At 42.6% G+C, this 25,383-nt stretch overlaps 2 protein-coding genes across 2 annotated transcripts in view; one reads left to right on the forward strand and one right to left on the reverse strand.

The window, feature by feature from the left end:
- Positions 1 to 957: 957 nt before the first annotated feature.
- On the forward strand, positions 958 to 13,884 carry smox (spermine oxidase). The gene is made up of 7 exons (XM_062388517.1): positions 958 to 1,100; positions 6,442 to 6,676; positions 7,638 to 7,864; positions 8,566 to 8,739; positions 10,117 to 10,858; positions 12,084 to 12,244; positions 13,314 to 13,884. Exons 2-7 carry the CDS (start codon positions 6,469 to 6,471, stop codon positions 13,464 to 13,466), a joined length of 1,665 nt encoding a protein of 554 aa, XP_062244501.1. The 5' UTR covers positions 958 to 1,100; positions 6,442 to 6,468; the 3' UTR covers positions 13,467 to 13,884.
- Positions 13,885 to 20,190: 6,306 nt separating this feature from the next.
- Positions 20,191 to 25,383, reverse strand: part of fbxo41 (F-box protein 41) — a 42,325-nt gene continuing 37,132 nt past the window's right edge. Inside the window, exon 14 of the mRNA XM_062388818.1 lies at positions 20,191 to 24,291. Coding sequence (XP_062244802.1) covers positions 24,229 to 24,291 — 63 coding nt within the window. The 3' untranslated portion in view covers positions 20,191 to 24,228. The remainder of the gene's footprint in view (positions 24,292 to 25,383) is intronic.

The following is a 25,383-nucleotide window of genomic DNA, read 5'->3' on the forward strand; positions in this document are numbered from 1 at the left end:
AGATTTGGTTTTAGGATTAGGTTTATGTTGGGTTTAGGATTAAGTTAGGGTTAGGGTTAGGTGAGGGTTAAAAGAAGATCGTAGAGACTTGCGAGTAGGCTCTACACCCACGCCCAATCAATTGGTACTATCCCCGAGTTTCTACGACCTTCGGAAGGGAAAAAACAAATTTGTGAAGTGTTAGGGTTAGGGTTATAGTTATGGGCTAGGGTTAGGGTTATGGATATGAAGGTCGTAGAGATTTAAGGTTAGGGTTAGGGTTATGGGCTAGAGTGAGGGTTAGGGTTATGGATAAGAAGGTCGTAGAGACTTGCGAGTAGCCTCTACCCACACTAATGCGGGGCACTCCCGATCGATTGGTACTATCCCCGAGCTTCTACTACCTTTGAAAGGGAGAAACCCAATTTGTGAATTGTTAGGGTTGCAATTAGGGTTAGGGTTTTGGATTAGTCTTAGGTTTAGGGTTAGAAAAGCGACTCCTTTCGGGAGCCTCCTTTCAGGAGTCGCATTTCGGGTTTCATGCCCCATAATACCGAAACATTTAGAAGAACGAATATGGACCAAATAGAAGAAGGTTTGGCAGAAAAGATCCGAAAGTATGACCACCTGTATAACCCGTCATTAAATTGCAACAGGTTAGGGTTAAGGTTAGGGATAGAGCTAGGGCTAGGTTTTGGCTACAATTAGCCCTCAGGGGTTAGGGGCTAACAGTGTACACAGTAGAACATAAGAAGCATTAGTGTGTGTGTGTGTGTGTGTGTGTGTCACTTACTGATACTGACACAGGAGGAGGAGGGCTGTGTGTGTGTGTGTGTGTGTGTGTGTGTGTTTTACTTACTGATAGTGACTCAGGAGGAGGAGGAGGGCTTTGTGTGTGCGTGTGTGTATATGTATATGTGTGTGTGAGTGTGAGTGTGTCGTCATGGCGGCTCATGTATAGTGAATGAGGAGGCGGTGTCCTCGCAGGAAAACTGGCTGCTTCTGGTTTCCAGACATAAATACAAAGCGGAGCCGGTCTGCGGGAGAAACGGGCACAAAGGAAAGAGGAGCAGTCCTGAGGTTGTGTGTGTTTTTAAGAAGCTGAAGAACACGAGAGTCAGGTAACCAGCTGATCGACTCACGGCACACACACACAGACAGACACGCGCGTGCGCCTCGTCTCTAACAGCGGTGTTATTATGACGGTGTACAGATTTGTACCAGATAAAACAGGCGGATTTCAGTGTGAGGCTGGGAACACAGTGCGAGCAGCTGATCCACGGTAGCTGTCAGTAGACGAGCTGTGTACCCGGGAGATTACCCCACGTCACGCAGTGGTTCGTGTTGATAAACGCGAACACAACGGAAGAAACGTTATTTACACGGATGTGTTGTAGATCCGCTCATGTAATTGTGTGTGTATGTACAAGCGATGTAACAGGACACGTTACTCTGCCGCTGCTTTGTGCGTGTGTGTGTGTGTGTGTGTGTGTGTGTGTGTGTTTTTCTGTGTCCTCCGCTATAAAACGCGTTGTGTTTGAGATTGTGTCGAGGATTTTATTGTGATGATAATTAGTGCGAGTTAGTTGGTGAAGTTTGCTGGGTCCCGACCCGCGGCCACTCGGGCTGCAGCGCTTCTACGTGGCACTGAAGGCTTCTCCTGTCCAGCTGCATTCAGCAGCGTGGAGACAGCGTCCTACTCTCTATCACTCTCATTTATCTCTTCAACTCTGGACCATCACACGTTCTAACTTTTAGTCCTTATTGTGATTACTTAGGTTTTCACTTCCTCCTTTTCTAGTGTAAGGCCATTAATATGCTGGCCGACCACTAATGCGTTAGATAGATCAACATGACAATAAGTTCGAGGTCCATCCAGGTCGTACTTAGGTGTCAGTTAAGTCTTTAACCAAAAGGTTTTAATCCAATCAAAGCTGCAGGTGGAAATGTCAACAAGTTGATAATTAATGGCTTTAAGGCTGGGTGATACCGCCGAGATTAAATCAAGATAGAAATCTGTTGAAATTGGTCATTCTTATTATACGAATAATTATTCTTATAATAGTAATGAAGTTTTATTATTCAATAATAAAACTTCTTATGAGCAGTAACACTACATTGACTTTGTTTTATCACCCGGCTCCAGGTGGCTTCATTAAATCAACTATCGAAAGGGATTTTTAACTTTCAACTGGAGTCTCTGTTTCTTCATTCAAACGTGTATTTTTTATATCGACCTAAAATGAACCTTTCTGGCATCGTCTATCTTTCTTTTTTATTTATGTTCTTTTTTTATCTAGTGTATAATCCGTTTTAGTAATGATAATTTGCCGGTCATCATACTGTTATTCTGACTGAATGTGTTGAGCCTGTTCCGAGCGTGTTCCTCTGTAGCTTGTGTGTATAACTGGATATAATAGTAATCATTCAGGGCACTGTTCTCCTCTGTATATGAACCAGGGGGAAATCCAATGTGGTGTACAGTATTACAGAGAGATGTGTGTGTGTGTGTGTGGGTGTGTGTGTGTGTGTGTGTGTTTGTGTGTGTGTGTGTGTGCGTGTGTGTGTGTGTGAATGTGTCAGTGTGTGTTTTGTCACTTCATCATCTCATCTTGGGAAAACCAGATCTGTGAGAGAGGTGTGGAATTTCTGGCCTTTGGAACAACCCCCCTACTTCCCAGAGATCGTTGTTGGTTTTTTCAATGTATGGTAGCAGAATTGTAGGTTCTCATATACAAACAGTGACATGGGCTTGATAATGGAAACAGACAAGTGTGCGTGTGGACACGACTCGTTCCAGTGAAAGCCACATAGTCATTAGAGATATTCCTGCTCAAGGCTGACCCTGCTCTCGAGAAGGCCACAGGCAGATGCTCTGACTGCACTGTAGATTGCCATTTCTAGGTCAGTGGTAGCCCCGCCTCCCCCACCTGCCCCCTGCCCCTTCCGCCTAGTCCTCTTCTGCCTTTCTACCGAAGCCCAGCCCACAAATTAATCTGCAGAGAGCGTGGCGTGCTGAGAGTGTATGGATGGGATGGATGCAGTCTGTCAGCGAGGCCAGTGTGCGATTAAACACTCTCAATGAGATAAATCATTCATTCGTTATAATCAATGTTCCTTTTTCTGTATCCCGGCAAAGGGACTATTTCTCCTGACCTTAATTTGATAAAGAAATTCAGAGCCCAAAACTTCTTAGTCATGCTGTTTCTGAAAGTAGAGAAGGGATATGTGGCAAGACCTCATCCACGTCTAAGGGAAAACAGTGAAGGAAAACAGTTAGCATTTAGACCTCCTACAACACTTTCTTTAAAGCTACATCCATACTCTTCTCTTTGGCTAATGCCGGTTGTATTCTTGTAATAAGGTCATGTTAGACATTAAATTAAATTACATTTCATTTAGCTAACGCTTTTATCCAAAGCGACCTACAACAAGTGCATTTCACCCTGAGGTTTATAGGATCCTGACAAATCACAGAGGGTTAGGCGCGTTGACCAAAGCCCCTAATCACCAAGGGGTTGGGAGTGTCTTCGTCATTGTTTACAATGACCTCGCAGACCTAGAGTTTAAAACTCCTCGTTTTAAGCGGCTCTGAAACTCAGCAGAGTTGATACATTTTCAAGCTGTTCAGCAATTAGAGCAGGCGAAGTCAGAACCCGAGGCAGCAATCGACAACAGGCAGGAAAACCAGGCAAACAGGAAATGTCTGCTAATAAAATGATCAATGTGAAAATATTCAGATATTTGGCCGAACCAGTTCCGCTGTGAGGTTAGTTTGATCATGAGAAATAAAGAAGTTGATGCTATTATCCAATGTCAATTTACAATTACTACACAGAGGTGGGACGTGTTTGTACGTGCAAATGTTTGGAAATCAAGGATACCTGTCTTCTACCGCCTAGGGAGCCTAAGTACCAGTGACTATCAATTAAGAATACTTATAAAACCTGCTGCAAATACATACATGCTAATATCAGAGTATCCATTTTTGTCAGATACGTTGGATACGCCAGCTCTGTGCCACAAAACTGTGTCCCCCTGTGACCCTCATCTCAGAGCAGCTGCAGAATATAAAGGAGCTGCAACCACAGCAGGAAGAATACTCACAACACTCAGTGATAAGTTTGTGCCATTTATTCTATAACAACATGTAGGAGTGTAGGAAACCCACACGAGATTCAAGACCACCGACATCAAAAAGCAAATAACACCCAACAATCACAGAAAAGGCCTTTTGAGCCTGAGGGCTGTTTGTGAGACATTATAATGGGTCTAATTTTACAACCATTATATTAGATGTTTGTGCTATAAATATTTGATCCTTCCAGTAATAAACAAACAGGAGCTACTTCACTTCAACAACATCCTTTTTTCTTGAAGCACAATAATGAGTCTATTCATCGTGGTGTTGTTGTATCAATATTTCAGCCTCAGTTTTTCTAAGAATCCCACTGATGAGTCTTTAAACCTTGTTTCATGTAAGCAGTGGAAATTTATTGCGGAGCTTTAGTTTCACCGAAGGGAGACAAAACGGGAACTGAAGCTTTATTTGGTCCATGCAAAAAACGAATTCACTACAAATCTGTGGTTCAAGCAGCAGCGTAAGGGAACTACAAGTGCAGACTGGAGTCTGATTAGAAAGAGTCAAGCACATGTCTGCCAGGATTAAACAATATGGATAAAGAAGAAATGTGTTCTATGTGTTGTTGTATTGGCACTTCGAGTAGAAACACCTGCTCTTTAAATCCAGTGTCTGTCCCACATTGGGGACAAGGGTCAGGAGGTGAGGTCAGGTGTTGAAGCGTCCAGATTAGTTGGTTTAACCCACATCTGTGTTGGAGGTCGGCGCTCATCTGGGAAGTGTTGAACCAAGAAGTGCGAGAAATTCACAGAAAAGACTGTGCACAGCATCTCCTCTTCATATGTTCTTTTTATATTTCAGCTTACACACACACACTGAGGTGCTGACTGGTGGTTTCCTCTCTGACCGTCTTTGTCAGCTCTTGTTGATCTGGAGACGAATTGATTGCGAAGCAGTTTCTCAAATGTCAGGATCCGGGTTAAACACGTGTGACTATGAGCTACATCATGTGTCCCAATAACCTGTGGTGTATGTGTTGATCTCTGACCATTCAGAGGAAGATGATTTGAGGATAAACAAATAAACAGGACGGCTTATTTATCAGACATATGAGTGTTGATATTTAAGGCCATTTTTTCTGCGTAAACTGGCAGGATTTTGCTGTCGATAAATTGTTGTCCTTCCACGTCAAGACGAGGGAAAACATTTCACAATAAACGCCTCACAACAGTTCCAACTTTACAGGTCTTTCATGGAAAACTGCCACAATGTCGCCTCTTTGTACAGTTCTCTACTGGGCTATCAGGAGCGTCTTGTGAATAGACTCCCACTGTGCTGTTCTTACACACAGCTGTCCATACATTCAGAGCGAGCGGCCCTGTGTACCGGATTAACAAGGTCACTTGTGTATTCATCACTGTTAGAGTTTCTGTCCTTGAGCAGTTTCCCTAGAAGAAGAGAGGCTGCCAAAAGGAAATCTTTTTATTTGATTGCGTGTGAGTGTGTCAAGTCCTTGTGCAGATAGAAATGACAGTCATGGTGGGACCGCTGCTTTCGTCCAATGCTCAGTGAGGTCTGTGTGGTCAGTAGTTGAACAAAATGAGGCTCACATTTTCCTCAATTAGATAAAACGTTAAGCAGCCATGATGACAGTTTAGATTTATCTCTTTTCCAGGATTTTGAGACATGCATCTGCTCCCGGAAGAATCAGCAGTTAAAATCAGGCAAGAACAAGGCAACAAAATGAGCAGCCAAAATTCTGAAATTGCAAAGTCGTTGAGAACAGTCATGCTCAAGCAGAAAAAAAACAGATAAACAACACTGTGAAGCTACAGCCTGGAAGGCACAATGGACTGTGTGGCAGAGAAGGGGCAGAGATGGGATTTATAATGAGGAGCTGGTTAAGGAATAAAGAGGAGGAGAAGGTGCATGAGGAAGGGTCAGGTGGCTGAAGGGTGGGAGGGGGTTGAGCCAGAGTTAGCAACAGGAAGTGACAGGAACTGAATGGATGGAATGATGGATGCACAGATTTGGCTGCAACATGTATTTATAGCTTGTTCTTGTTGCTTAATTTTAAGAGCATTTGTTCACTGCTATTATAAATTCCTTTATCTTGATTCTCCGTTTAATATGTTACAATTAAACTAGTTACAAACATGAGTTATAAAATCCTTCTTAACTGCAAAGCAGCTTAGATAAGCAATGATTACTAGTAGTATTATGTTCATATGTCATTTATAGGACACACAACCACAAACATATGTAGATCTTTCTGTCTTTCACTCACTGTTATCTTCTGCTGTTCTTGTGTCTGTCACCTGATGACTCAGTGCTGAGTGTGCCATGTCTTACGTGCCTCCTTGTTATTATTTGCCCCTCAGACTCCATCGAAGAGGAGCTTGGACGGCATGCAAAGTTGTGAAATTTCGTCAGACAGCACTGATGATCCTCTTAGTAGCGACCTACACACTCATCGACAGCCTAGAATAGTAGTGATTGGCGCTGGCTTGGCCGGCCTTGCTGCAACTCGGGTCCTACTGAGAAACGGCTTCACGGATGTCACGGTTCTAGAGGCGTCAGACCACATCGGCGGAAGAGTCCACAGCGTTCAGCACGGTGAGAGGACCTGTCCCTGTTTACCTCATTCTACCTTCAAACTTTGTGATAAAAGGATTCATGAATAAGTGCAGTTATTTCTCATGTAGCAACATTTTGCAAAGTACATAAATACAGCTAAATTTTGATTGTTACACCTTGCTTAATATAAAAGGTCAAATGAACACGCTGGACTAAGTATATAATAACAACCTAATGAAAATAGATAAAAGAAACTAATACATAAACATATCTCAATGATAATACAAAATAATAATAATGATAATAATAAAAGTAAGAAGGTGAAGAAGAAGAAGAAATCATTCTAATAAAATGTCATAATAACATGGAAAGCTGTCCAATCAGCCTTTCATTCACACACTCACATTGTTCCCCTGATTAATATCAATGATGTTCAGATTTAAGAGATTTTTTTTTGCTTTTACTCGAACTGCTTGAGTGACGCTGGTACATTTTGCCAAAACAGGCAAGAAGTGCAAGTGATTTTGATTAGAACAATCTCCTTAAACATGTAACAACAAACAAATGAGAACAGGATCGACTCGAGGGTAAGATACTGTAGGTAGATTTAAAAGCAGAACACAAGTGAAATTACTTATACAACAGTTTTATGCAAATGTATAAAAATATGTCTGAAAAATGCATCTTTTAATGCGAATACTGCTTTCGTTGTCAAGGAATGTTATGAGTCATATCTGTCTTTTATTGTAGAATGAATGAATAATCCTTCCTTTAGAAAAATGATATAATTAATGTTATCCCAGTGGGCTTCAGTAACTACAGTATGTTAATTGTATTGACCTTCCTCTCAAACAGGTTAATTATCCAAAACTTAACTGACTTTGCAAAGCCTTTATCTTCTGTTTCATTTAAAGCCACCCGGGAGACCTTTAGTTCCGAACAGCTCTTTACGTTTGTTTCAAACTCACACGGATCTCTGTGCTTCTTCTTTGCTTTGCAGGTGAAGCAACTTTGGAGCTCGGAGCCACCTGGATCCATGGCGCCAACGGGAACCCAGTGTACCACCTGGCAGAGGACAACGGGCTGCTGGAGCACACCACAGATGGGGAGAGGAGCGTGGGACGCATCAGCCTGTACACCAAGAATGGTGTCGCTCACTACCAGACCAACGTGGGGAAGAGGATCCCCAAGGACCTGGTGGAGGAGTTCAGTGACCTGTACAACGAGGTGAGGGGGACGCATATGCACACATTGGTTCACGAATGGAGACACAATTGCATGGAAATGGGAATCTGCCACTTCCACTCTCGTGCTACTAAGCAGCTGCACATGCACGTGCTGTTCCACCATTAGCAACAACCGCCAAAAGTCGGACAATAAATGCAAATAAACTTGTGTGGGTGAAGCGCATGCATCTGCCTGTGTTTGTTCAGTGTGAGGGGCTCAGGACAATGATACTCCATCCAAAAGTGTTAGTATTTAACGTCCTGGAGATGAAACTCAACAATCAACTATTTTTGTAGTGTATTTTGTCACTACATGTGTTTGAGTTGTCGGTGCATCCATTGTGCTCTTGTGAACAAGATCTCGGAAAATCCTGAAGGGAATTTTATTTACTTCCATCAAAAACATCCATTTGGAATCAAGGATGAACTTATTTGAGTTTAGCCGTCAAAGATGAGGGTCACTACAAATCATTGTTGTAGGCAAACGTTTCTAGTTATCTTCAGGTGGTTTCTTTGTGATGGTCAAAGCAGAGTTCAACATTTGACAGAATTGACACAATCAGACGTTGGCCCCATCTGCTCTGAACTGAACCAAACTGGTTTTCTTTGTTTCCTCTTTTTGTGTCTTATGCTTTCTTTACATCCTTCCTCATTCGGTTTGCTCCTCATTGACCCTGTCTGCCACCTCTCACCCCGCTGTAGGTGTACGAGCTGACTCAGGAGTTCTTCCAGAACGGGAAGCCAGTTTGTGCTGAGAGCCAGAACAGCGTTGGCATCTTCACACGAGATGGGGTCCGCAAGAAGATCATGTTGGATCCCGATGATTCAGAGAGCATCAAGAAGCTCAAGCTGTCCATGCTTCAACAGTACCTCAAGGTGTGTGTGTATGTGTGCGTGTGTGTGTGTGTGTGTATTCTCAATGTCCACTGTGTCTGTGAGTGTGTGACACAGGTTTCTCTTTTGGTGATGTTCTGCTACAGCTCTTTAAAAAAAGGACCTTAATTATATAATAACAGAGTTCTTTAACAAACCTTCACATCTAATCTGTTTTCCTACTGGTTTTGTAAATTTGAGGTTTATTAGATAATAGTCTGCTATTAATTACAATAAAATTGATTTATTAATCAGACAGTAATTAAGCTTATATTTATCTATTTACTTCTTACTATTTTTCTTGTAGATAGCCACAGACAAATATGCAGACTTGGGCTTTCTGTTTTTTCAGGCAAATTGTTGTTTATTCAGAAGTTGTTTACCAGTAGGATTTTATTCTGAGAGCCTGAATACAATGTCAAAAAATCCAGTCTTCATACAGACTTAATTCTGAAAAGCTATTAAGTATAATCATGTTATTTATCTCTTGACATACACAGAAACACACTGGAGTGTGTTATTAAATGCAGCAGAGAGGAGACGGAGGCACATTATCCACCAGGTACCTGTTACCACACTGGCTCAGCAGCTAACGAGTCCGTGGCAGTCGCATAATTTGGTGTTTTAATAACTCCCCACCAGTATGTGTCCTCTAAATAAAACAACATGGTTAATCCGGTTTAATGATGCTGGTGAGTCCAGAGCTGTAGCTGTAGAAATGAGTTGTTGTAGAAAACAGTACAGTACCGACAGGAATATACGGATTCAAAGGAGACATATTCTGCCTATTTTCAGGTTGATCCTTTTAATTTGTGTTGTTATTTGAAAAGGTTTTCATGCTCTAATGTTCAGAAAACACATCTCCCTCCTCAGACTGTCCATTGCTGCAGCTCCTCTTTTCAGCCTCTTAAAACACTTGGTTTTAGCTCCTGTTTCTTTCTTTTCCTCCCTTCCTGAAAAAGCCTAGCCTGCTGTGATTGGCCAGCTGATCCACTCTATTGTGATTGGTCAACCGATTCTAGTGCATGTAGTGAAATGTCGGCCTCAGCTCTCACTTCATCTGGCTTTGCTAGAGTAGGTGCGCATTACGCAAAGGTGGGAGTTTCGGCCGCATCATCCACAAGGCGTTTCAGGAGCTTCAGGTGTTTTCTTAGCTGGAGCGGAGTTCTGTTTACCACTGGCTTCGGTTTGTTTAGCTTTGCAGATCTTGTATATACACAAGAACAATAAGGGGAAAGGGTAGAGCTGAAAAAGCATCATATGTCTCCTACATTGCAAAGGTTGTGTCTCCAGGAAATCTTGTCTATGGATGAAACACTAAACTGATGATTGACAAGTAGCTGATCTAATTCTCTATGGTGCAATGTGCTCCTGTTTCAGGTTGAGAGTTGTGAAAGCAGCTCTCCCAGTATGGATGAGGTGTCTCTGAGTGAGTTTGGCGAGTGGACAGAGATCCCTGGGGCCCATTATGTTATTCCTGAGGGCTTCATGAAGATCGTGGAGCTCCTGGCCCGGGACATTCCCTCCCGCACCATCAGCCTTAGCAAACCGGTCCGCTGTATCCACTGGAACTATTCAGCCCAGCATCAGGAGGTGATCGCCAAGAGCAGCGACACCAACCAGGACAACAACCACAACACGAACAACCACACCTGCCAGCCTCAGGACCCGCTGCCACTGGTTCGCCCCATTTGCGTGGAGTGCGAGGACGAGGAGTGGATCGTGGCCGATCACGTGATCGTGACAGCTTCTCTGGGCGTACTAAAGCAGAACCACGAAGCCATGTTCTCCCCGTCTCTGCCAGAGGACAAGGTGCTCGCCATAGAGAAGCTGGGCATCAGCACCACCGACAAGATATTCTTGGAGTTTGAAGAGCCCTTCTGGAGCCCGGAGTGCAACAGCATCCAGTTTGTGTGGGAGGATGAGGCTCAGCTGGAACAGCTGGCCTACCCCGAGGAGCTGTGGTACAAGAAGATCTGCAGCTTCGACGTCCTCTACCCCCCCGAACGCTACGGCTACATGCTGAGCGGCTGGATCTGTGGGCAAGAGGCACTGTATATGGAGCGCTGTGATGACGAAACAGTGGCTGAGACCTGCACTGAGCTGCTGAGGCGCTTTACAGGTCAGGACATGAACACACAGGAAACAAAGCTTTCTGGTTCCCCACCCTACTTCCTGTTCACGCTATAGAAGCCTTGTGGGATTGAATTAACTCCCTCTTTTAAACTCTTCACTTATTTGATATTTGATTTTATTTGATCATCATTGAATTAAAGAAAACCTCTCAAAGGATAAAATATTCTTTACAAAAGACAACTTTTCCTTGTAATTCTTTGTCATTTCTGACCATTTTATTAAGAATCAGCAATCTAAGGCTTAAACAACAGCCGTAGCTGACTGAGCCTGTTAGTTCAGTGACTCATATGATCCGTGGCACAACTATGGGTCATTGTGTTTCTTCTGAAGGAAATGAAATAAGCCTTGGCTATGACGTAAGTGTCTTTTTTCACGCGTAAAGGCTGACAGATAATACAGCTGGATGACTCAGGCGTCTGTTTTTGTGTTCAGTGATAAAAGTGTCACCATTCACAGAAGCAACACTGAGCAAGAGGAGCAATCACGTGTTAGATAAGATGAAGACTAGATCATAACACCTTTTTGTGACACACTCAAATGAGTCACTGTTTCTCTTGTGTAGAATAAATTTGTTTTATCTCGAGTGTACATGTTAGAAAATATCCAACGACATGATAATAACTTGTACCCACAAGGAAATAACTTGAGTCCACAAGATAATTCTAATCTCTAGTCAATTATCTTATTTATCTTGTGTGTTATTCTCATTGTGCGCTAAGATATTTGTATCTTGTGCCAACATGATTATAAATTTGTATTTATCTTGTCCACACAAGAATAAAAGGCGTTTTCTTGCCTGCTGGGCTTCTGTAGCCGCTTCAGAAATGGGTCACAGTGCGAGAGCAGAAAGAGCGACTGTCATTGTCGTGATGAGGTCGCTGGACCTATGGATGCATACTGTAAATCACACACTCACACACACATTTAGGTCATTGCGGTTTAATCCTCTCAGCTGTTGCTTAATTACATATAGACTCGCTGGTGCCTCTCCGCTCACAGAGGGTCACAAGTTGATTAGTCCCGACAGATGGGACTTCCCAGTGAAAGGCCTCAGCTGACGGCCGCCACAGTCTTAGTTGGAACTGGTTTGGATCTGTGATGAACTGGATGTTGGATAAAACAGACTGTCCATGGTTGTCGTTAAGTTTCTCCCTCCACCATCTGCACTGACTCCCTCTCTCTCCGCCTCTCGTCTGTTTGTCCGTCCACAGGGAACCCTGACATTCCAAAGCCCCGGCGTGTCCTGCGCTCCTCGTGGGGCAGTAACCCGTTCATCCGAGGGTCCTACTCCTTCACCAGGGTGGGCTCCAGCGGGGGGGACTGTGAGAGACTGGCCATGCCACTGCCTTACGCCAACAGCACCAAGGCTCAAGTGAGACCACCACAGCACAACACACAACACAAAACATGGAGTGTACACAATAGTAATAAACACCTCTACCATGGAATGCAGTTCCTGAAAGTAACTACCATTGTGAAGTTTGTAACATTAGACTGAATCATTAACCTCATGGAAACTCTTCCCACAGAGGTAGTTGTGCTCTTGTAGTTGACGTTCCATTATATTGATGCATGTTGCATTTGTCCACTAGGGGGTTTATATTTTCAAATATTTTTTAATTAAGATAAAAACGAAAAACTTTCTTGCCCTGAACATCTTTGAAGTCATTTTTGTTTTTATCATATTTACTTTCATATATTATAAAATATGACGGCATATTAGTGCACTTAAAGGGGGAAACAATCTGAATTACTTTATTCTCAACTCACAATATTATGACCTTTTCTCAAAAAATATTTACTCAAACATTATTCTCAAAATCTCATTTAGTTTTTGTTCACTATGGCTCTAATACTCTGTTATAATATAAGTACATTTTAAGATAATTATGATATCTACATTTTTTTAATAATTTAGAACTGGTGCAGACGAATCGGGGTGTATCTTCTACGAGAGCCTGTAAGGTCACTGTACATCTAGTTGTTTACAATCCCTGCTCACACATTTGAAAGCATCTCACTCTAACGCGATAGTGTCACATACCAGCACATGCAGAGCAAGTACAGCTGGTGTCGGGGGGGTAATGAATCCTGACTCCTGGCCAGGAGTCTAGACCATGAAACCTGACACCTTCTGGGTGAAGGGCAGGCCGGGGGGGCTGAGGTTCTGTTTGCTCACATGAGACTGGCGATGGAACGGTATGACCCCTCCGCTGACGGCCTTCAGCCCCCCCCGTCAAACTGAAATCTTAAGCCCTGAGGAAAGTGACTGTAGCCTCCTACACGTCGAGCGCTAACAAGGGAATCACTGATGGAAATATAAAAATACCTCAGCACGAGAGGCCCAGAATATGCTGACAGTGACAGATCATGATTCTCTCGTCTAAAAAGATTCTCTCCTTCTCTCTCTTTGCTCGTTTCTCCCCTTCCCTCGTCCGCAGCCTCTGCAGGTCCTGTTCGCTGGAGAGGCCACCCATAGAAAATACTATTCCACTACCCATGGTGCTTTGCTGTCAGGACAGAGGGAAGCCACTCACCTGGTAGAGATGTACCAGGACCTGCACAGAGCTCAAACCACGAAGCCTAATATGTAAATAATACAAACCTCTGACTAATACTGAAAAATAAAAACACAAACAATAGAAAACTGTGGGTTTTTAATCTTTTTATTTTGAAGATTAAGTTATACTTAAAAACATAGCTCGGGCATTATTACATTGTTAACGAATGAATATTGTTTCTATTGTACTGTAGATTGAAGACATGCAAATTTTCTTTGGGATGTACTGGTCAAACGTTTCCAATGGTGCTGTCATTTTTGTGTCCTTATCATTTTGTCTTATGTTGTTCTTTTTTAAATCAGTAATTTAATGATTATAATAACAGCTTCTGTAATTGTACTTGTTTTTGTAAGTGCCTTCTGTATGTAACGTTATGTTCTTTAAAAAAAAAAAGGAAAATACTAAATAAGTTTTAACAAAATAAAAACTCTATGATCATCAAGCAACAGCAGCTCTGTGTTGTCCATTCAGTCAACGATTGACCGTCTTCACTTTTTGAATCAGTGAGAGAGAGAGACAGAAAGTGATAGCCCATGAGAGAAAAAGAAAAGGCTCCGGTGGTGTAAAGCTGTGCCAACGTGACAGATGGTGTTGGAACAGACCTCAGCCCAGTCCTCACTTCTGTTGGACAACAGAGTTAATCCTCCTCATCGCTGACAAAACACAATCAGACGCTGAGAAGAACTGGGAGAGTTTTAATTAGCTACGGAACAATTTCCTTCCAACTCACAGTTGTACGCTACATATTTCTTTTTAAATGTTCACAAGGTGAAAGGAAATCAACAATTGTTTTACTAATTTTCCATTTTGTTATGTGCTCACTGAAAAATAATGGAGAAAATTGTCTTTTGACTTTGTAAAATTTCAGTTTACATGTGCCCTCAGTGTTTGTGTGGAGTTTTTGTCCAGATGCTCCGACTTCCTAGCACGACATGTAGATGTGGGTTCGGATAATTAGAGATTAAAAATGGCCGTGAGGGTGAAAGTGAACATGGATGCTGTGTTTATCTCTCCTTGTTGGCCGTTCAATACGCTGGCGACCTGTGCAGTGTGGATCCCGCCCCCCCCCCCCCCCCCCCCACACGCCAGCTGGGATTGGCTCTAGCCCCGTCCTGTGACCTGTCTCCACCATTTGGTTTGGGAGGAGAGAGATTAAGGAAAAGAGAAATGGGAGAGAGAGGAGATAGAGACCAGGAACAGATACTGCCAAGACTTTTTGGTATAATGACAATAATTATAATTTACACCGGTAATAATAAGACAGTAGCAAAAATTAATCTAATTGTTATTTATTTCTGTGTCAATGCATTTGGCCCATCTGTTTTTGGGACTGCAACACAACTCTTACTAACACATACACATGTTCTTCCACGATACATTAACAAAACTTGGGGGGGCAAAAGGAAAAGAGAAGACGGTTTCAGTTCGCAGGGGAGAAGTCAGAGGTTCCGGCAAACGTCTGACTGTGAGAGACAAAGACAAGGTCACGGGAAACTAACAAGTCAATAACCAGGCTCACAAGACACAAAAGGAACGGGCTGGAACATTTGGTGTTAAAATGCAACTGACACTAAGGGAGGGGACCACAAGGACACGGATGAAACTAATCAGAGCGGGACGCACAGTCACAGACGGGAAGCGCACAATGGCAGGAAGTGAAGAATGAGATGAGATTTGAGGAGAGTATATAAAAATAAAACAGGAAACAAGGAGAAAATGATATAATGAAGAACATAACCCAGGGAGCAGACCGGGACATGACACAGAAACTGTTAGAAAGAATTGATCAATCTTAAACTTATCTTAATAAATGTATCAATACAGTTACTAAAAGGAGTTCTCTGTTGACTACAGGTGAACTCCGCAGCCCAACAGTCGCCTGACATGAAACCACATTTAGATTCACTTGATCGGGATTTTAATTTGGATCTGCACCAAATTGCACACACTCATAAATATCAGTCTCCTAAATGTGCCACACTTTTTTCATTGAGATACATAAATGATTCTATGAGCGATCGAGGAAAATGTTGAAAATTGCCCGAAAAGATTCCTGGCTTGATTTGGATAAATTGAGTGAGTTCCTCCTTGGGTGATGCCCCACCCCTCCACAAAATGTCATAGAAATCAGTTTTGTAGTTTTTGCACAACTAACAAAAAACAAACCAACAGATGACAACACATCCACTCTACTCAAAGTTGACAGTTTTTCCCTCTCAATTGACAGCTCCATAGTTTCCCCCTCCCCCCAGGTAAAGAGATCTCATATCAACATCACCACCCGCACCGCCTACTTCCATCTCCGTAACATAAATCGCCTCCGTCCCTCCCTCACCCCCCATACCACCTCTATTCTTGTACATAGCCTTGTCACCTCCCGTATCGACTACTGTAATTCTCTCCTCTTTGGTCTCCTCCAGAAATCCCTCCATAAGCTCCAACTGGTCCAGAACTCAGCTGCCCGTATCATCTCCCTCACCCCCTCTTTCCACCACATCACCCCCATCCTACAGCAACTCCACTGGCTTCCAATTCACTTCCGTATCAACTTTAAAATTCTTCTTCATACTTTTAAAGCCATCCACAACCTTGCCCCTCCTTACCTGTCTGACCTCCTTCACACTGCCACCTCCACCCGCTCCCTCAGATCCTCCTCTTCCATCCATCTAACTGTCCCCTCTGCCCGGCTTACCACCATGGGGAGCAGAGCTTTCAGCCGCTCTGCTCCCAAACTCTGGAACTCACTCCCACCTGACATCCGAAACATTGACTCCTTCCCTCAGTTCAAATCCTCTCTCAAAACCCACTTTTTCAGGATTGCATTCACACTGTAGTTGCCATGCTGTTTTTACTTGCACTTTTAATTTTAATTGTTTTGTTATTTGTTTGCTCCTGTTTTAAATTGTAAAGCGTCCTTGAGTGACATGAAAGGCGCAGTGAAATAAAATGTATTATTATTATTATTATCCTTGGCCGAGGTAAAAAGCCTAAACAGCTGCAGAGACCTGTTTACTTACATCACTGTGAATAAACCTCTTAAAAAGACAAATTACACTCTTTCAGTTACACAGTCATTTGTCTTGTTAGTGTGGAACCATTGATTTTTCGCACCTTTAACACATGAACTTGTTTCATTGACAAACTTCTGAAGGGCGGGAGGGGTTGTTATGCTGAGTCTGTGTACGAGGCTTTGCAGCTGAAACCTTGTGTTCTGTGAGGCCAGTGTACTCGCCCTCCCTCTCTCCTCCTTCATTCAGACGGCTGGAGAGCACAGAGGGAAACACGGGGACAAAGTTCTGGCAGGAGTCCCATTGCAGCAGGAGGACACGTGAGGCTGCAGAGGCCAGAGGACTTAACCATTCCGCTGCAGCTCCATCACCAGAGGGTGAAGTCGTTTGTCTCACTGCTCTGTTCACACAAGCTGCTCATTACATCTGGAAACAGGGTTTTTTCAAAGACTGGGAGAAAGAAGGAAACGGGACATGACGGGGGGGCTCTCGGGAGGAAACTAAACAGCACTCAAAAACAAAGCACATTAATGAACAGCGGTTGAATAGAGTTAGTGGCAATTTCCGAAACATAAGAGGTAATTCCTTTTATCTTTGTACAAAGAATAAATTAAACTGAAATTCTGTAATAAAACATATAAATTGATTTAATTTACACACTGAAATCTATTAAAATACATTACATTACATTACATTTCATTTAGCTGACGCTTTTATCCAAAGCGACTTACAATAAGTGCATTCAAACCCGAGGGTACATACCAAGGACGACAAGAATCAAGAAAGTACAATTTCTTCAAATAAAGCAAAACTACAAAGTGCTATAAGTAAGTGCCATTTAAGTGCTACTAAAGTGTTAGTTTCAAAAAATTTTTTTGAAACTCCTAAATGGTGGAATGAGCTCCCCATTGTCCGGATGTCAATGGGGAGCTCATTCCACCATTTAGGACGTCAAACAGTTGTGTTTTTGATGAGTGTTTAGCTCGCAGTGAGGGAGCAACGAGCTGATTGGCCGAAGCAGAGCGGAGTGAACGGGGTGGGCTGTAACGTTTGACCATGTCCTGGATGTAGACTGGACCGGATCCGTTCACAGCATGGTACGCAAGTACTAGTGTTTTGAACCGGATGCGAGCAGCCACTGGTAACCAGTGAAGGGAGCGGAGGAGAGGAGTAGTGTGAGTGAATTTAGGTTGGTTAAAAACCAGTCGAGCTGCTGCATTCTGGATGAGCTGCAAAGGTCGGATGGCAGTAGCAGGTAGACCTGCCAGGAGGGAGTTACAGTAATCTAGACGTGAGATGACCAGAGCCTGGACCAGAACCTGCACCGCCTTCTGAGTGAGAAGGGGGCGTATTCTCCTGATGTTGTACAGCATGAATCTACAGGACCGTGTTGTTGCAGTAATGTTGGCAGTAAGGGAGAGTTGGCTGTCGAGTGTTACGCCCAGGTTCCTAGCCAAAAAAGAGATGCGACATGGATTAAATTAAAGAACATTATTTACATTGACTTACCTATATCATCTCTTTTCACTCTGACTATTTGTCTTTAGTATGAAGTAGTTCTAAAGAAGATTTAAACATAACCGTCTTTCTGAAAAAAGACATTTTACTTTTCACAATAAAACTTAAAGGACACCAACAATCTGGCTGGATAAAACTATAGGTGCATGCATCGCTCAGGAACTTGAAAAGTAGAAAATATTCCGTTTGTAAATTGAATTATCCATCAAAATATATATATTTTTAAAGAGCACATAACCTTTGTGGGGCAGGTAGCTTGTAGCTAGCTATTATAATTTGTCAATGTCCATGATACTTGATATCCTGTTTTCTGATTTCTAAAATACTGAAACAACACCCACAAGTTCCCTAGAAATTTTTTTCAGTGATGCATCTGCCATTATTATTATTTTATCTCAGCTGAAATGGAGGTACACTGAACACTGACCTCACAACCAATTATACACAAGCAGGACATTGAGAAACAAGTAATGAGGTCCGACTCCTGAGAGGTGCACTGCGTTGGTCTTAGTGTTGGATTTTGTGTCTGACCTTTTGTTCTTACCAGCTAGAAGTAGTTGCTAACTTAGTTTTTACCTGTTTAATGCTATACCTGGATTCAGTGAGTTCATCCCTGTCTCAGAGTGTTTTCTCCCGTGACCCACAAAGAGGGAGAGCTGTGCAATTCACTGATTTATCACAAAGAGGGGAGCACAGGCTTGTGGCATGGTGAGGCAGGGAAGGGTTAAAAACCAGTGGAGAAATTCGAAACAAGCAAACAAATCCATGGGAAGGAATTAGTGATGGGAAGTTTGAACCCGAGGCCCAAATGTAAGCTACCACGTGCAAAGGGGGTGAGCCGGTTAAAGTCCTGTTTCAAGACGTGTATCATTCATCAGAGAAGTAAATGACAAATCAGTCTTTGCATTACAGAGGGTAATTCACTGGTTTGTTAAGGGGAATGGTTTCTGCATGAATTTGGCGTAAATCTCCAGCACGTGGTGGATCGAGAATGCAAAACATGTACAGTAGTCTTATACAGTTTGATCCAGGTTGGTTCCTGTTCTATTCTCACGGGTCCTGCATGTTTAGCACCTGAATGCACCTGTGAGCTAACAACACATTTTGTGTGAAGGAGGATTTGAGTTGGGACTTGTTGTCTTTGACAGCCGTGTATGACACTTCTGAAGGTGAGGATGTGTTTGACCGAGTTGTTTTTGCGCAAAATATCCACGAGCAGCTTCGTCATCATCACTACCATCTGACATCAGACACCTCACAGAAGAGAGGCAACTCCAGCGATTGTTTTTAGCCTCAATTACGTTTCTTAAATGACCATTTCAAACGTTGTAACTGCTCACTCACTTTCATTTGTCTTTAACGTTGGCATGGTTGTTAAGCAAAACATCCACTAGAGGGCAGCGCAGAGTCAAGCGTTCTGACAACAACAAATGGCTGGATGCGATAATGCTGCGTTGGTCCATGTGCCACAGCAAAGTGACACGATTTCCAGTAGTGCTGCTCCATTGCATCCATATCTGCAATGTGTATAAATATAGAGAAAGTAAACAGACAGAGTACAGACAGAAAGTTCCCTCTTTTTTCATACATGTATCAAACATTCAGCAAAAAGTTCTTCTGTTCACCGGCATCCTCAGAGCCAAGTGAGAGACGTGAACAATTCTAGAACAATTTCCGTAACGTGAGAGGCCTGACTCAAATACCGTTGTGAGGTGTCGGGCCTTATAAGCTCTCAAATGTCTTTCCAAGTTAATATCTTTGCCAGCGTCCTCTACGTGTTAGATACTTCTTTTACAACCTGAGGTAATTCTATCCTTTTAGTCTGTTTTTGTTTTGCAATAGTCGGGTGTCTGAAATGTCAACACATCCATTCGCTCGTTGCTCATTTTTCAGACTCTTTCCCGTTGTATTCTCACAGGGGCTCCCTCGGGCGTTTTACTGTAGGATTGGCAGAAAGTGTTCAATCGGACTGTGACATTTACATTCTCACATTCGGCCCCTCCGGAAACCTTCAGGAAATATGTGTGGACTTCAGTGCATGTGTGAAAGCAGCTATATATAACTTTGGTCTTATTTCAGTTTGAGACGTCTTTTGAGATTTTTGCTGCCACCCGAAGGAGGTGAATAACATTTCTTAGCTGGTGTCTTTTTGGCTTTTTGCACATCAGCACTGTGTCGTGCGATGGTGATACCTCTACTAGATTTGCAAAGTGCATGACAATGAGAGCAAATACAATTTAAAGCAATTTTTATTGATGACAACAAATGGGTGAAAATGAGCCGTAAAACATTTCCATCTATTGCAGTCATCGTAGAAGGCTGATTATTTTTTGGGAACGTTTGTTTTTTTCAGCAACAAGGGCGAAGTTCATGGATCCATTGGCAGACCTGGTGATGGTCGACAAAAATAAACACTTATAAAGACAAACTGCACACTTAATTGCCCAGATAAGTGTTGAGGTAATGTGTAAAATACTATTCAGATGAACGGGCATGAGTACAATCATTCAAACATAAATTATGTACAGAGAGGTACATGAACACTCGGACACCGTCTCTCAGTTGCACAGTATAATGAAGTTGTGTCATTGCAACTAAGTTTGATTTGAACAAATTAAATACTTAAATACATAGATGGTTCAGACTGAATCAATAAATTAAATCAGAAATGACTCAGAAAATCAAGACGTGAGCCAGAGGAGTGATTCCGGGGTACTCTGCTCTGCCAAATCGTCAGCAGGTCCATTTTCACAAACGGGTTCATGTAGTGTCGGTATGAAATAAACACAAAGGTGATGATAAGGTCCTTTTGGCAATGATCCTCCAAAGCACTTGCATGTAGTTGAATCAGATTCAATCTGTGTAACTTCCCAACCGATAGAGACATGAGAGATGATAGCGTGAGAGAAAAGAGGGAAAGTGTTCACACATCGTCTCTGCGTTTCCCAAACCTTCCCAAACATGTAAGTGAACAGTTACTTTTTCATTCTACACCAGAAGATGCCACCGGGAACCCAGCCCTCACAAGAAAAAAGAAAAATAAATATTCGGTTAAAAGCGCTCAGGAAAAAAGTGCATCATATTTTGTCAAATACTGAGAAATAGCTAAACATTAAAAACAACACTCTTATAATAAACATCTGAAATATCTTCTTTTTTTTCTCACTAGTGCAACAACAGACTGGATCAAATAAACAGAAACGTTATTAACCTGCAGGCAATCAAAGCTCTTTAAACATCGAATAATTTCCTTGCCACAGTAGCAGAACAGTTAAGAAGGCAACTTAATGATTGATGCTCGAAACACAAACATGCCAACATTATACACATCGCTCTCTATATAGAAATAAATAGCGGAATTATCATCTTAATCCTCTTCTTAAATAATTCCCATCTGTATATGACTCTGATGCACAATTTTTATATAAAGTATCTAATACACAACTTCAATTTCAACACTACTGTTATACATAATATAATTCTCTATGTTGCTTTCATTCGACTTTGGAGAGAAAATGCTTACAGAATGAAGACCTGTAAAAGTCAACGTTTTCCACTCATATTTATGACCTATATATTATATAACATCAAATGTTGGTCCTTTTTTTTTCTTGTTTTTGGTGATTTTCTTCTCTTTTCTTTACAAACATTATGTACAGAGTAGCTGATAGCGAAGGCAGGATTGTCTAGAACTCAAAATCAACAAGTGCTTTTTGTCTCATCCCTTCTGTGTCGGCTTGGACACCTTTTCCCCAAAACACCTCAACGGAACCGAGCAGGTAATCAGAACCAGTGTAGGAGAATAATATAAATATGCAGTTTACTGGAAGAACGTGAAGAGATGGACATCCCCCGACTGTTCTCACACGTTGACCTTCGAACATCATCACTACAAAATGCAGCTACACAAGTCCCCAGAAACCCTGTGGACTCTGAAGGAGAGACCGAAAGGCAGCAGCTAGCGGCTTCTCCTCGTCCGGGAGCCCGCGAGACTAACCCCTGCTCAGTATTCATGGAACTGTCACCTCGCTCACACACTCCTCCCATGAATGTTAAGATCTGCTGCAGAGACGGACCAGGCGGTAAAAATAACAAGTTGTTAATGTGTGGCAAGGTAAGAGATGGGATGTGTGACTAGTTTGCAAACCGGCTTCAAAACTGAGAGCATGATTTCCCCCCTGATTTAGTATTGCACTTTCATTGAGCGAGAGAGAGAGAGAGACAGAGAGAGAGAGAGAGAGATCAATGCAGCAGAAGGCAAAGCTCCAAATACACTTCCCTATATTTCTCTTTTGTCATTTGACCATCTCTTACTTGTAAACATCTGCATCTGTTTGCGAGTAAATTTATAATTTGTGTAAATTGATAATCTCCCCTCTTAGATAATCTCTATAAACAGATTCTGCACGTGTGACACTGTAGAATCTAAAGGCTACGGTCGGGTCTTGGGGGACAGAAGCCCTCTGGTCTCCATTTCTAGTTTAACCAATCTCATTTGAGCAGGCTTGGGTTGCCCGCAGCTGAACACTGCATGTGGAGACCAGCTTTTTCATTCATCTGTATTATAACTGTTTTTTAGAGACGGAAATGTCGTCTGGACCAAAAACACCTCAAAAGCTCTGTGTTTACACCAGAGGCCCCCAAATACTGGCCAGTCCCCCCAGAGGCTAATTCACCATTAGACAACAGTTGTCTCAACTCAGAGACTGATTTTAGATTATCTTGATTCAATTATTCTTATAAACAGATTTATGACAGGCTGAGTTGTAACCCGCACAACTTGAGCACCCCTTTAAATTACCACAGAGGCGTGCACACTCTGTTTCTCCACTGTAAAGTATTGCTACTCATACTTATTGTGAATTCCTGCGATGCACACTGAACCAAACTGCGGCCTCGAAGATAACATTGGAGACTTGCAGATCTCCAAAAATACCAAAGATGATACTTGTTCAAAATCTGCCAAGAGAACACGTGTCACATCACACCAGCTGGCAGCCAGCTCTGTAGCTGCCTGGCATCACCAGAAGAGGGAGCCAGAGGGTGTCAGCTGATAAATACATGATAAGCCCTGTGACGAGGAATGGCACGATCCAGTATGATAAGTATGAAACCTTCATGATATATAAACACAACAACAACACTTGGAAACCATGTTCACAGGAAACTCAACACGCAGAGAGAACTGCTTGCACTTATCCTCCTTCTTCTTCTTCTTCCTTCATTAATGGCACATTGGAGAAGACGCTCACTGGGACTGAAGACAGACATTGTTCCGAATGGCACTGGTTTTTGAGAGAAATGCATTATGGACCATTTCCACTGGCTTATTGAAGACAAAAATCGGACGCTGCATCTCGTTCTCTCAGATCACAGATTCTACAGTGATTTAATATAAGGAAAAGGCGCCGAGTCCAGGTTTGTGACATGATCCTGTTCCCGCGAGGAAGCAGAGGATTGGTAGAAGAGGCAAAATGCATCATCGCCATGCAGAGGTTTTGAGACTGTATAGAAGGTCTGTGTGTCACGGTTGAGGCCGTCCGCCGCTGTGCCTGGAGCTGGTGCGGCACGTTTCTGTTCTGGGTGGAAGCAGGAAGCATCGTCGGGTTTCCACAAACAGTTGTGTAGTGAAAAACTGGGATGGAAACCACGTATCCGATTCCACGCGCACACAAAACATGGAGCTCCTGTTTCAAGACTCTAATCATTAAAGAGCTTTGGAGAAAATGAACTGCTTAAACCTGCCATTTGTTGCTCCTCTCTGTGGCGAGTGTGTTTGCTGTATACTGAGGTGAAGGTCGTCTCTGGTTTGATTTTACACCAAGCGTCATGTGGATGCAGACGGTTAAATACAGCACTGTCACCCAGCTCCAGGCGGTTTTTCAAAATATTGGGGTCTGGGCTTTGTGCGACAACGTGATCCGGTTTTATGGTGAACGCAAAAACTCGACTGAGAAACGGGGATCTTGTGTTGTTGTTATTCGAGTGCGAGGCCCTTTATCTCAAATGTAAAATGTCCAAATAGGCCTCCGACCTTCCTTCTGTCAGAACCAACATTTAGGGAGACGTCGATTCCCACACCTGGAAAAAGTAAATGTTTCTGTGTCAAGTTTTTACATTGAGCCTCGGTACTGGTCCATTATGCTGAACGTGTGTTTGGTTTTTGTCGGTGCCGCGGACACATTCAGCCCCACACAGCTGGGTCTTTCTGACTGACTGGAGCCAAGATGGCGCCTCATCAGGACGAAGAAGAGTCTGAGCACGAGACGTTAGCAGAGACTGTCTGCTTTCACGTGGAGGATTTTGGAGAAGCCAGGTCTCTTCTTCAGAGCCTGAAAGAAAAGGATGGAAGATATTCAAATATCTTAACGTCATTTCAATAAAAAGCTTTATTGTTTTTTTCTCGCAATACCTGAAGGACAAATATTGTTTTCTCTCTCTCTCTCTCATGAAATTTACCAATAGAGAGTTTGCTTCACAGAAAGAGCATGAGGAGAACTTTGGCTTCTCTTTAGAGAAAAAGAGCGATAGATAAAAATACATTGTGGCTGGTTGCAGCTTTTGGTGAGGTTACCTAATGGCTGTGAGCAAGCGCACCATCTTGAGTATAACATCAAGTAGAACACACTGTAGAGACTGACTCATAAACAGATCCTTTTTTTTTTTTAAAAAAGCCGTGAATTCCCAGGTTTTACTTATGTTTTGTTTTTGTGTGTGGTCAGCTATAAAAGAACTGACCGACATCCACAACCAGCAGCTGAACACTGGGACCTCAACCCCTGAGTCATGGTTTAAATGGTGAGTGGTTGCAGTAAAAATAGATGCAGCTCATCCTCTGAGCAACTATTAGCTCCACTGTTGATAAGTGGTGGTGGGGGGGGGAAACAGGATAAAAGATGCGTAAGAGAGTTCAGACATGTGTTTTCAGATCGACAATCTGTGTTAGTCATTACCTTCAAACAGTCAACACTGACTGCACTGGATGGGTGGAGGAGTAGTTATACAATAAAGGAATGAGTGTATGCAATACCATGTGAGCAATGGCCAAGGGGGGCCCAGAACCCCAGAGCCTCAAAAGCCCATGTCTTTGGTTGGTTGGTTGGTTTTTCCTGCAGGATTACACAGAAACTACTGAGTGGATTTCCACAAATCTCGAAGAAGGATGTGGATGGACCAAAAAATAACACATTGAAACTTTGGTATTGTCCTGAATACAGATACAATAGGTTTTTATCTGTATTCTCTACTGAGTGTTTGAAATTTGGTGCATTATGATCAGATTTAAGGGAACAATTGGGCAAAGGCATGAGCTCTACTGAGTAATAATAATTATAAACTTTATTTGAATAATACCTTTCGAAACACAGTAGCAAGATGCTTTGAAGAACTAAAAGCATTAGAGCACACATGAGAAAAGGAATAAA

This window comes from Platichthys flesus, chromosome 5 (assembly GCF_949316205.1).
Source record: "Platichthys flesus chromosome 5, fPlaFle2.1, whole genome shotgun sequence".
In the NCBI taxonomy this organism is placed as follows: domain Eukaryota; kingdom Metazoa; phylum Chordata; class Actinopteri; order Pleuronectiformes; family Pleuronectidae; genus Platichthys; species Platichthys flesus.

What these genes read in the sequence shown, in the direction of transcription:
- smox (XM_062388517.1), top strand. Translation starts at nt 6,469, where the DNA reads ATGCAAAGTTGTGAAATTTCGTCAGACAGCACTGATGATCCTCTTAGT. An exon ending in TCAGTGACCTGTACAACGAG is followed by an intron (nt 7,865 to 8,565) that starts GTGAGGGGGACG and finishes ACCCCGCTGTAG; the next exon opens with GTGTACGAGCTGACTCAGGA. An exon ending in TGCTTCAACAGTACCTCAAG is followed by an intron (nt 8,740 to 10,116) that starts GTGTGTGTGTAT and finishes CTCCTGTTTCAG; the next exon opens with GTTGAGAGTTGTGAAAGCAG.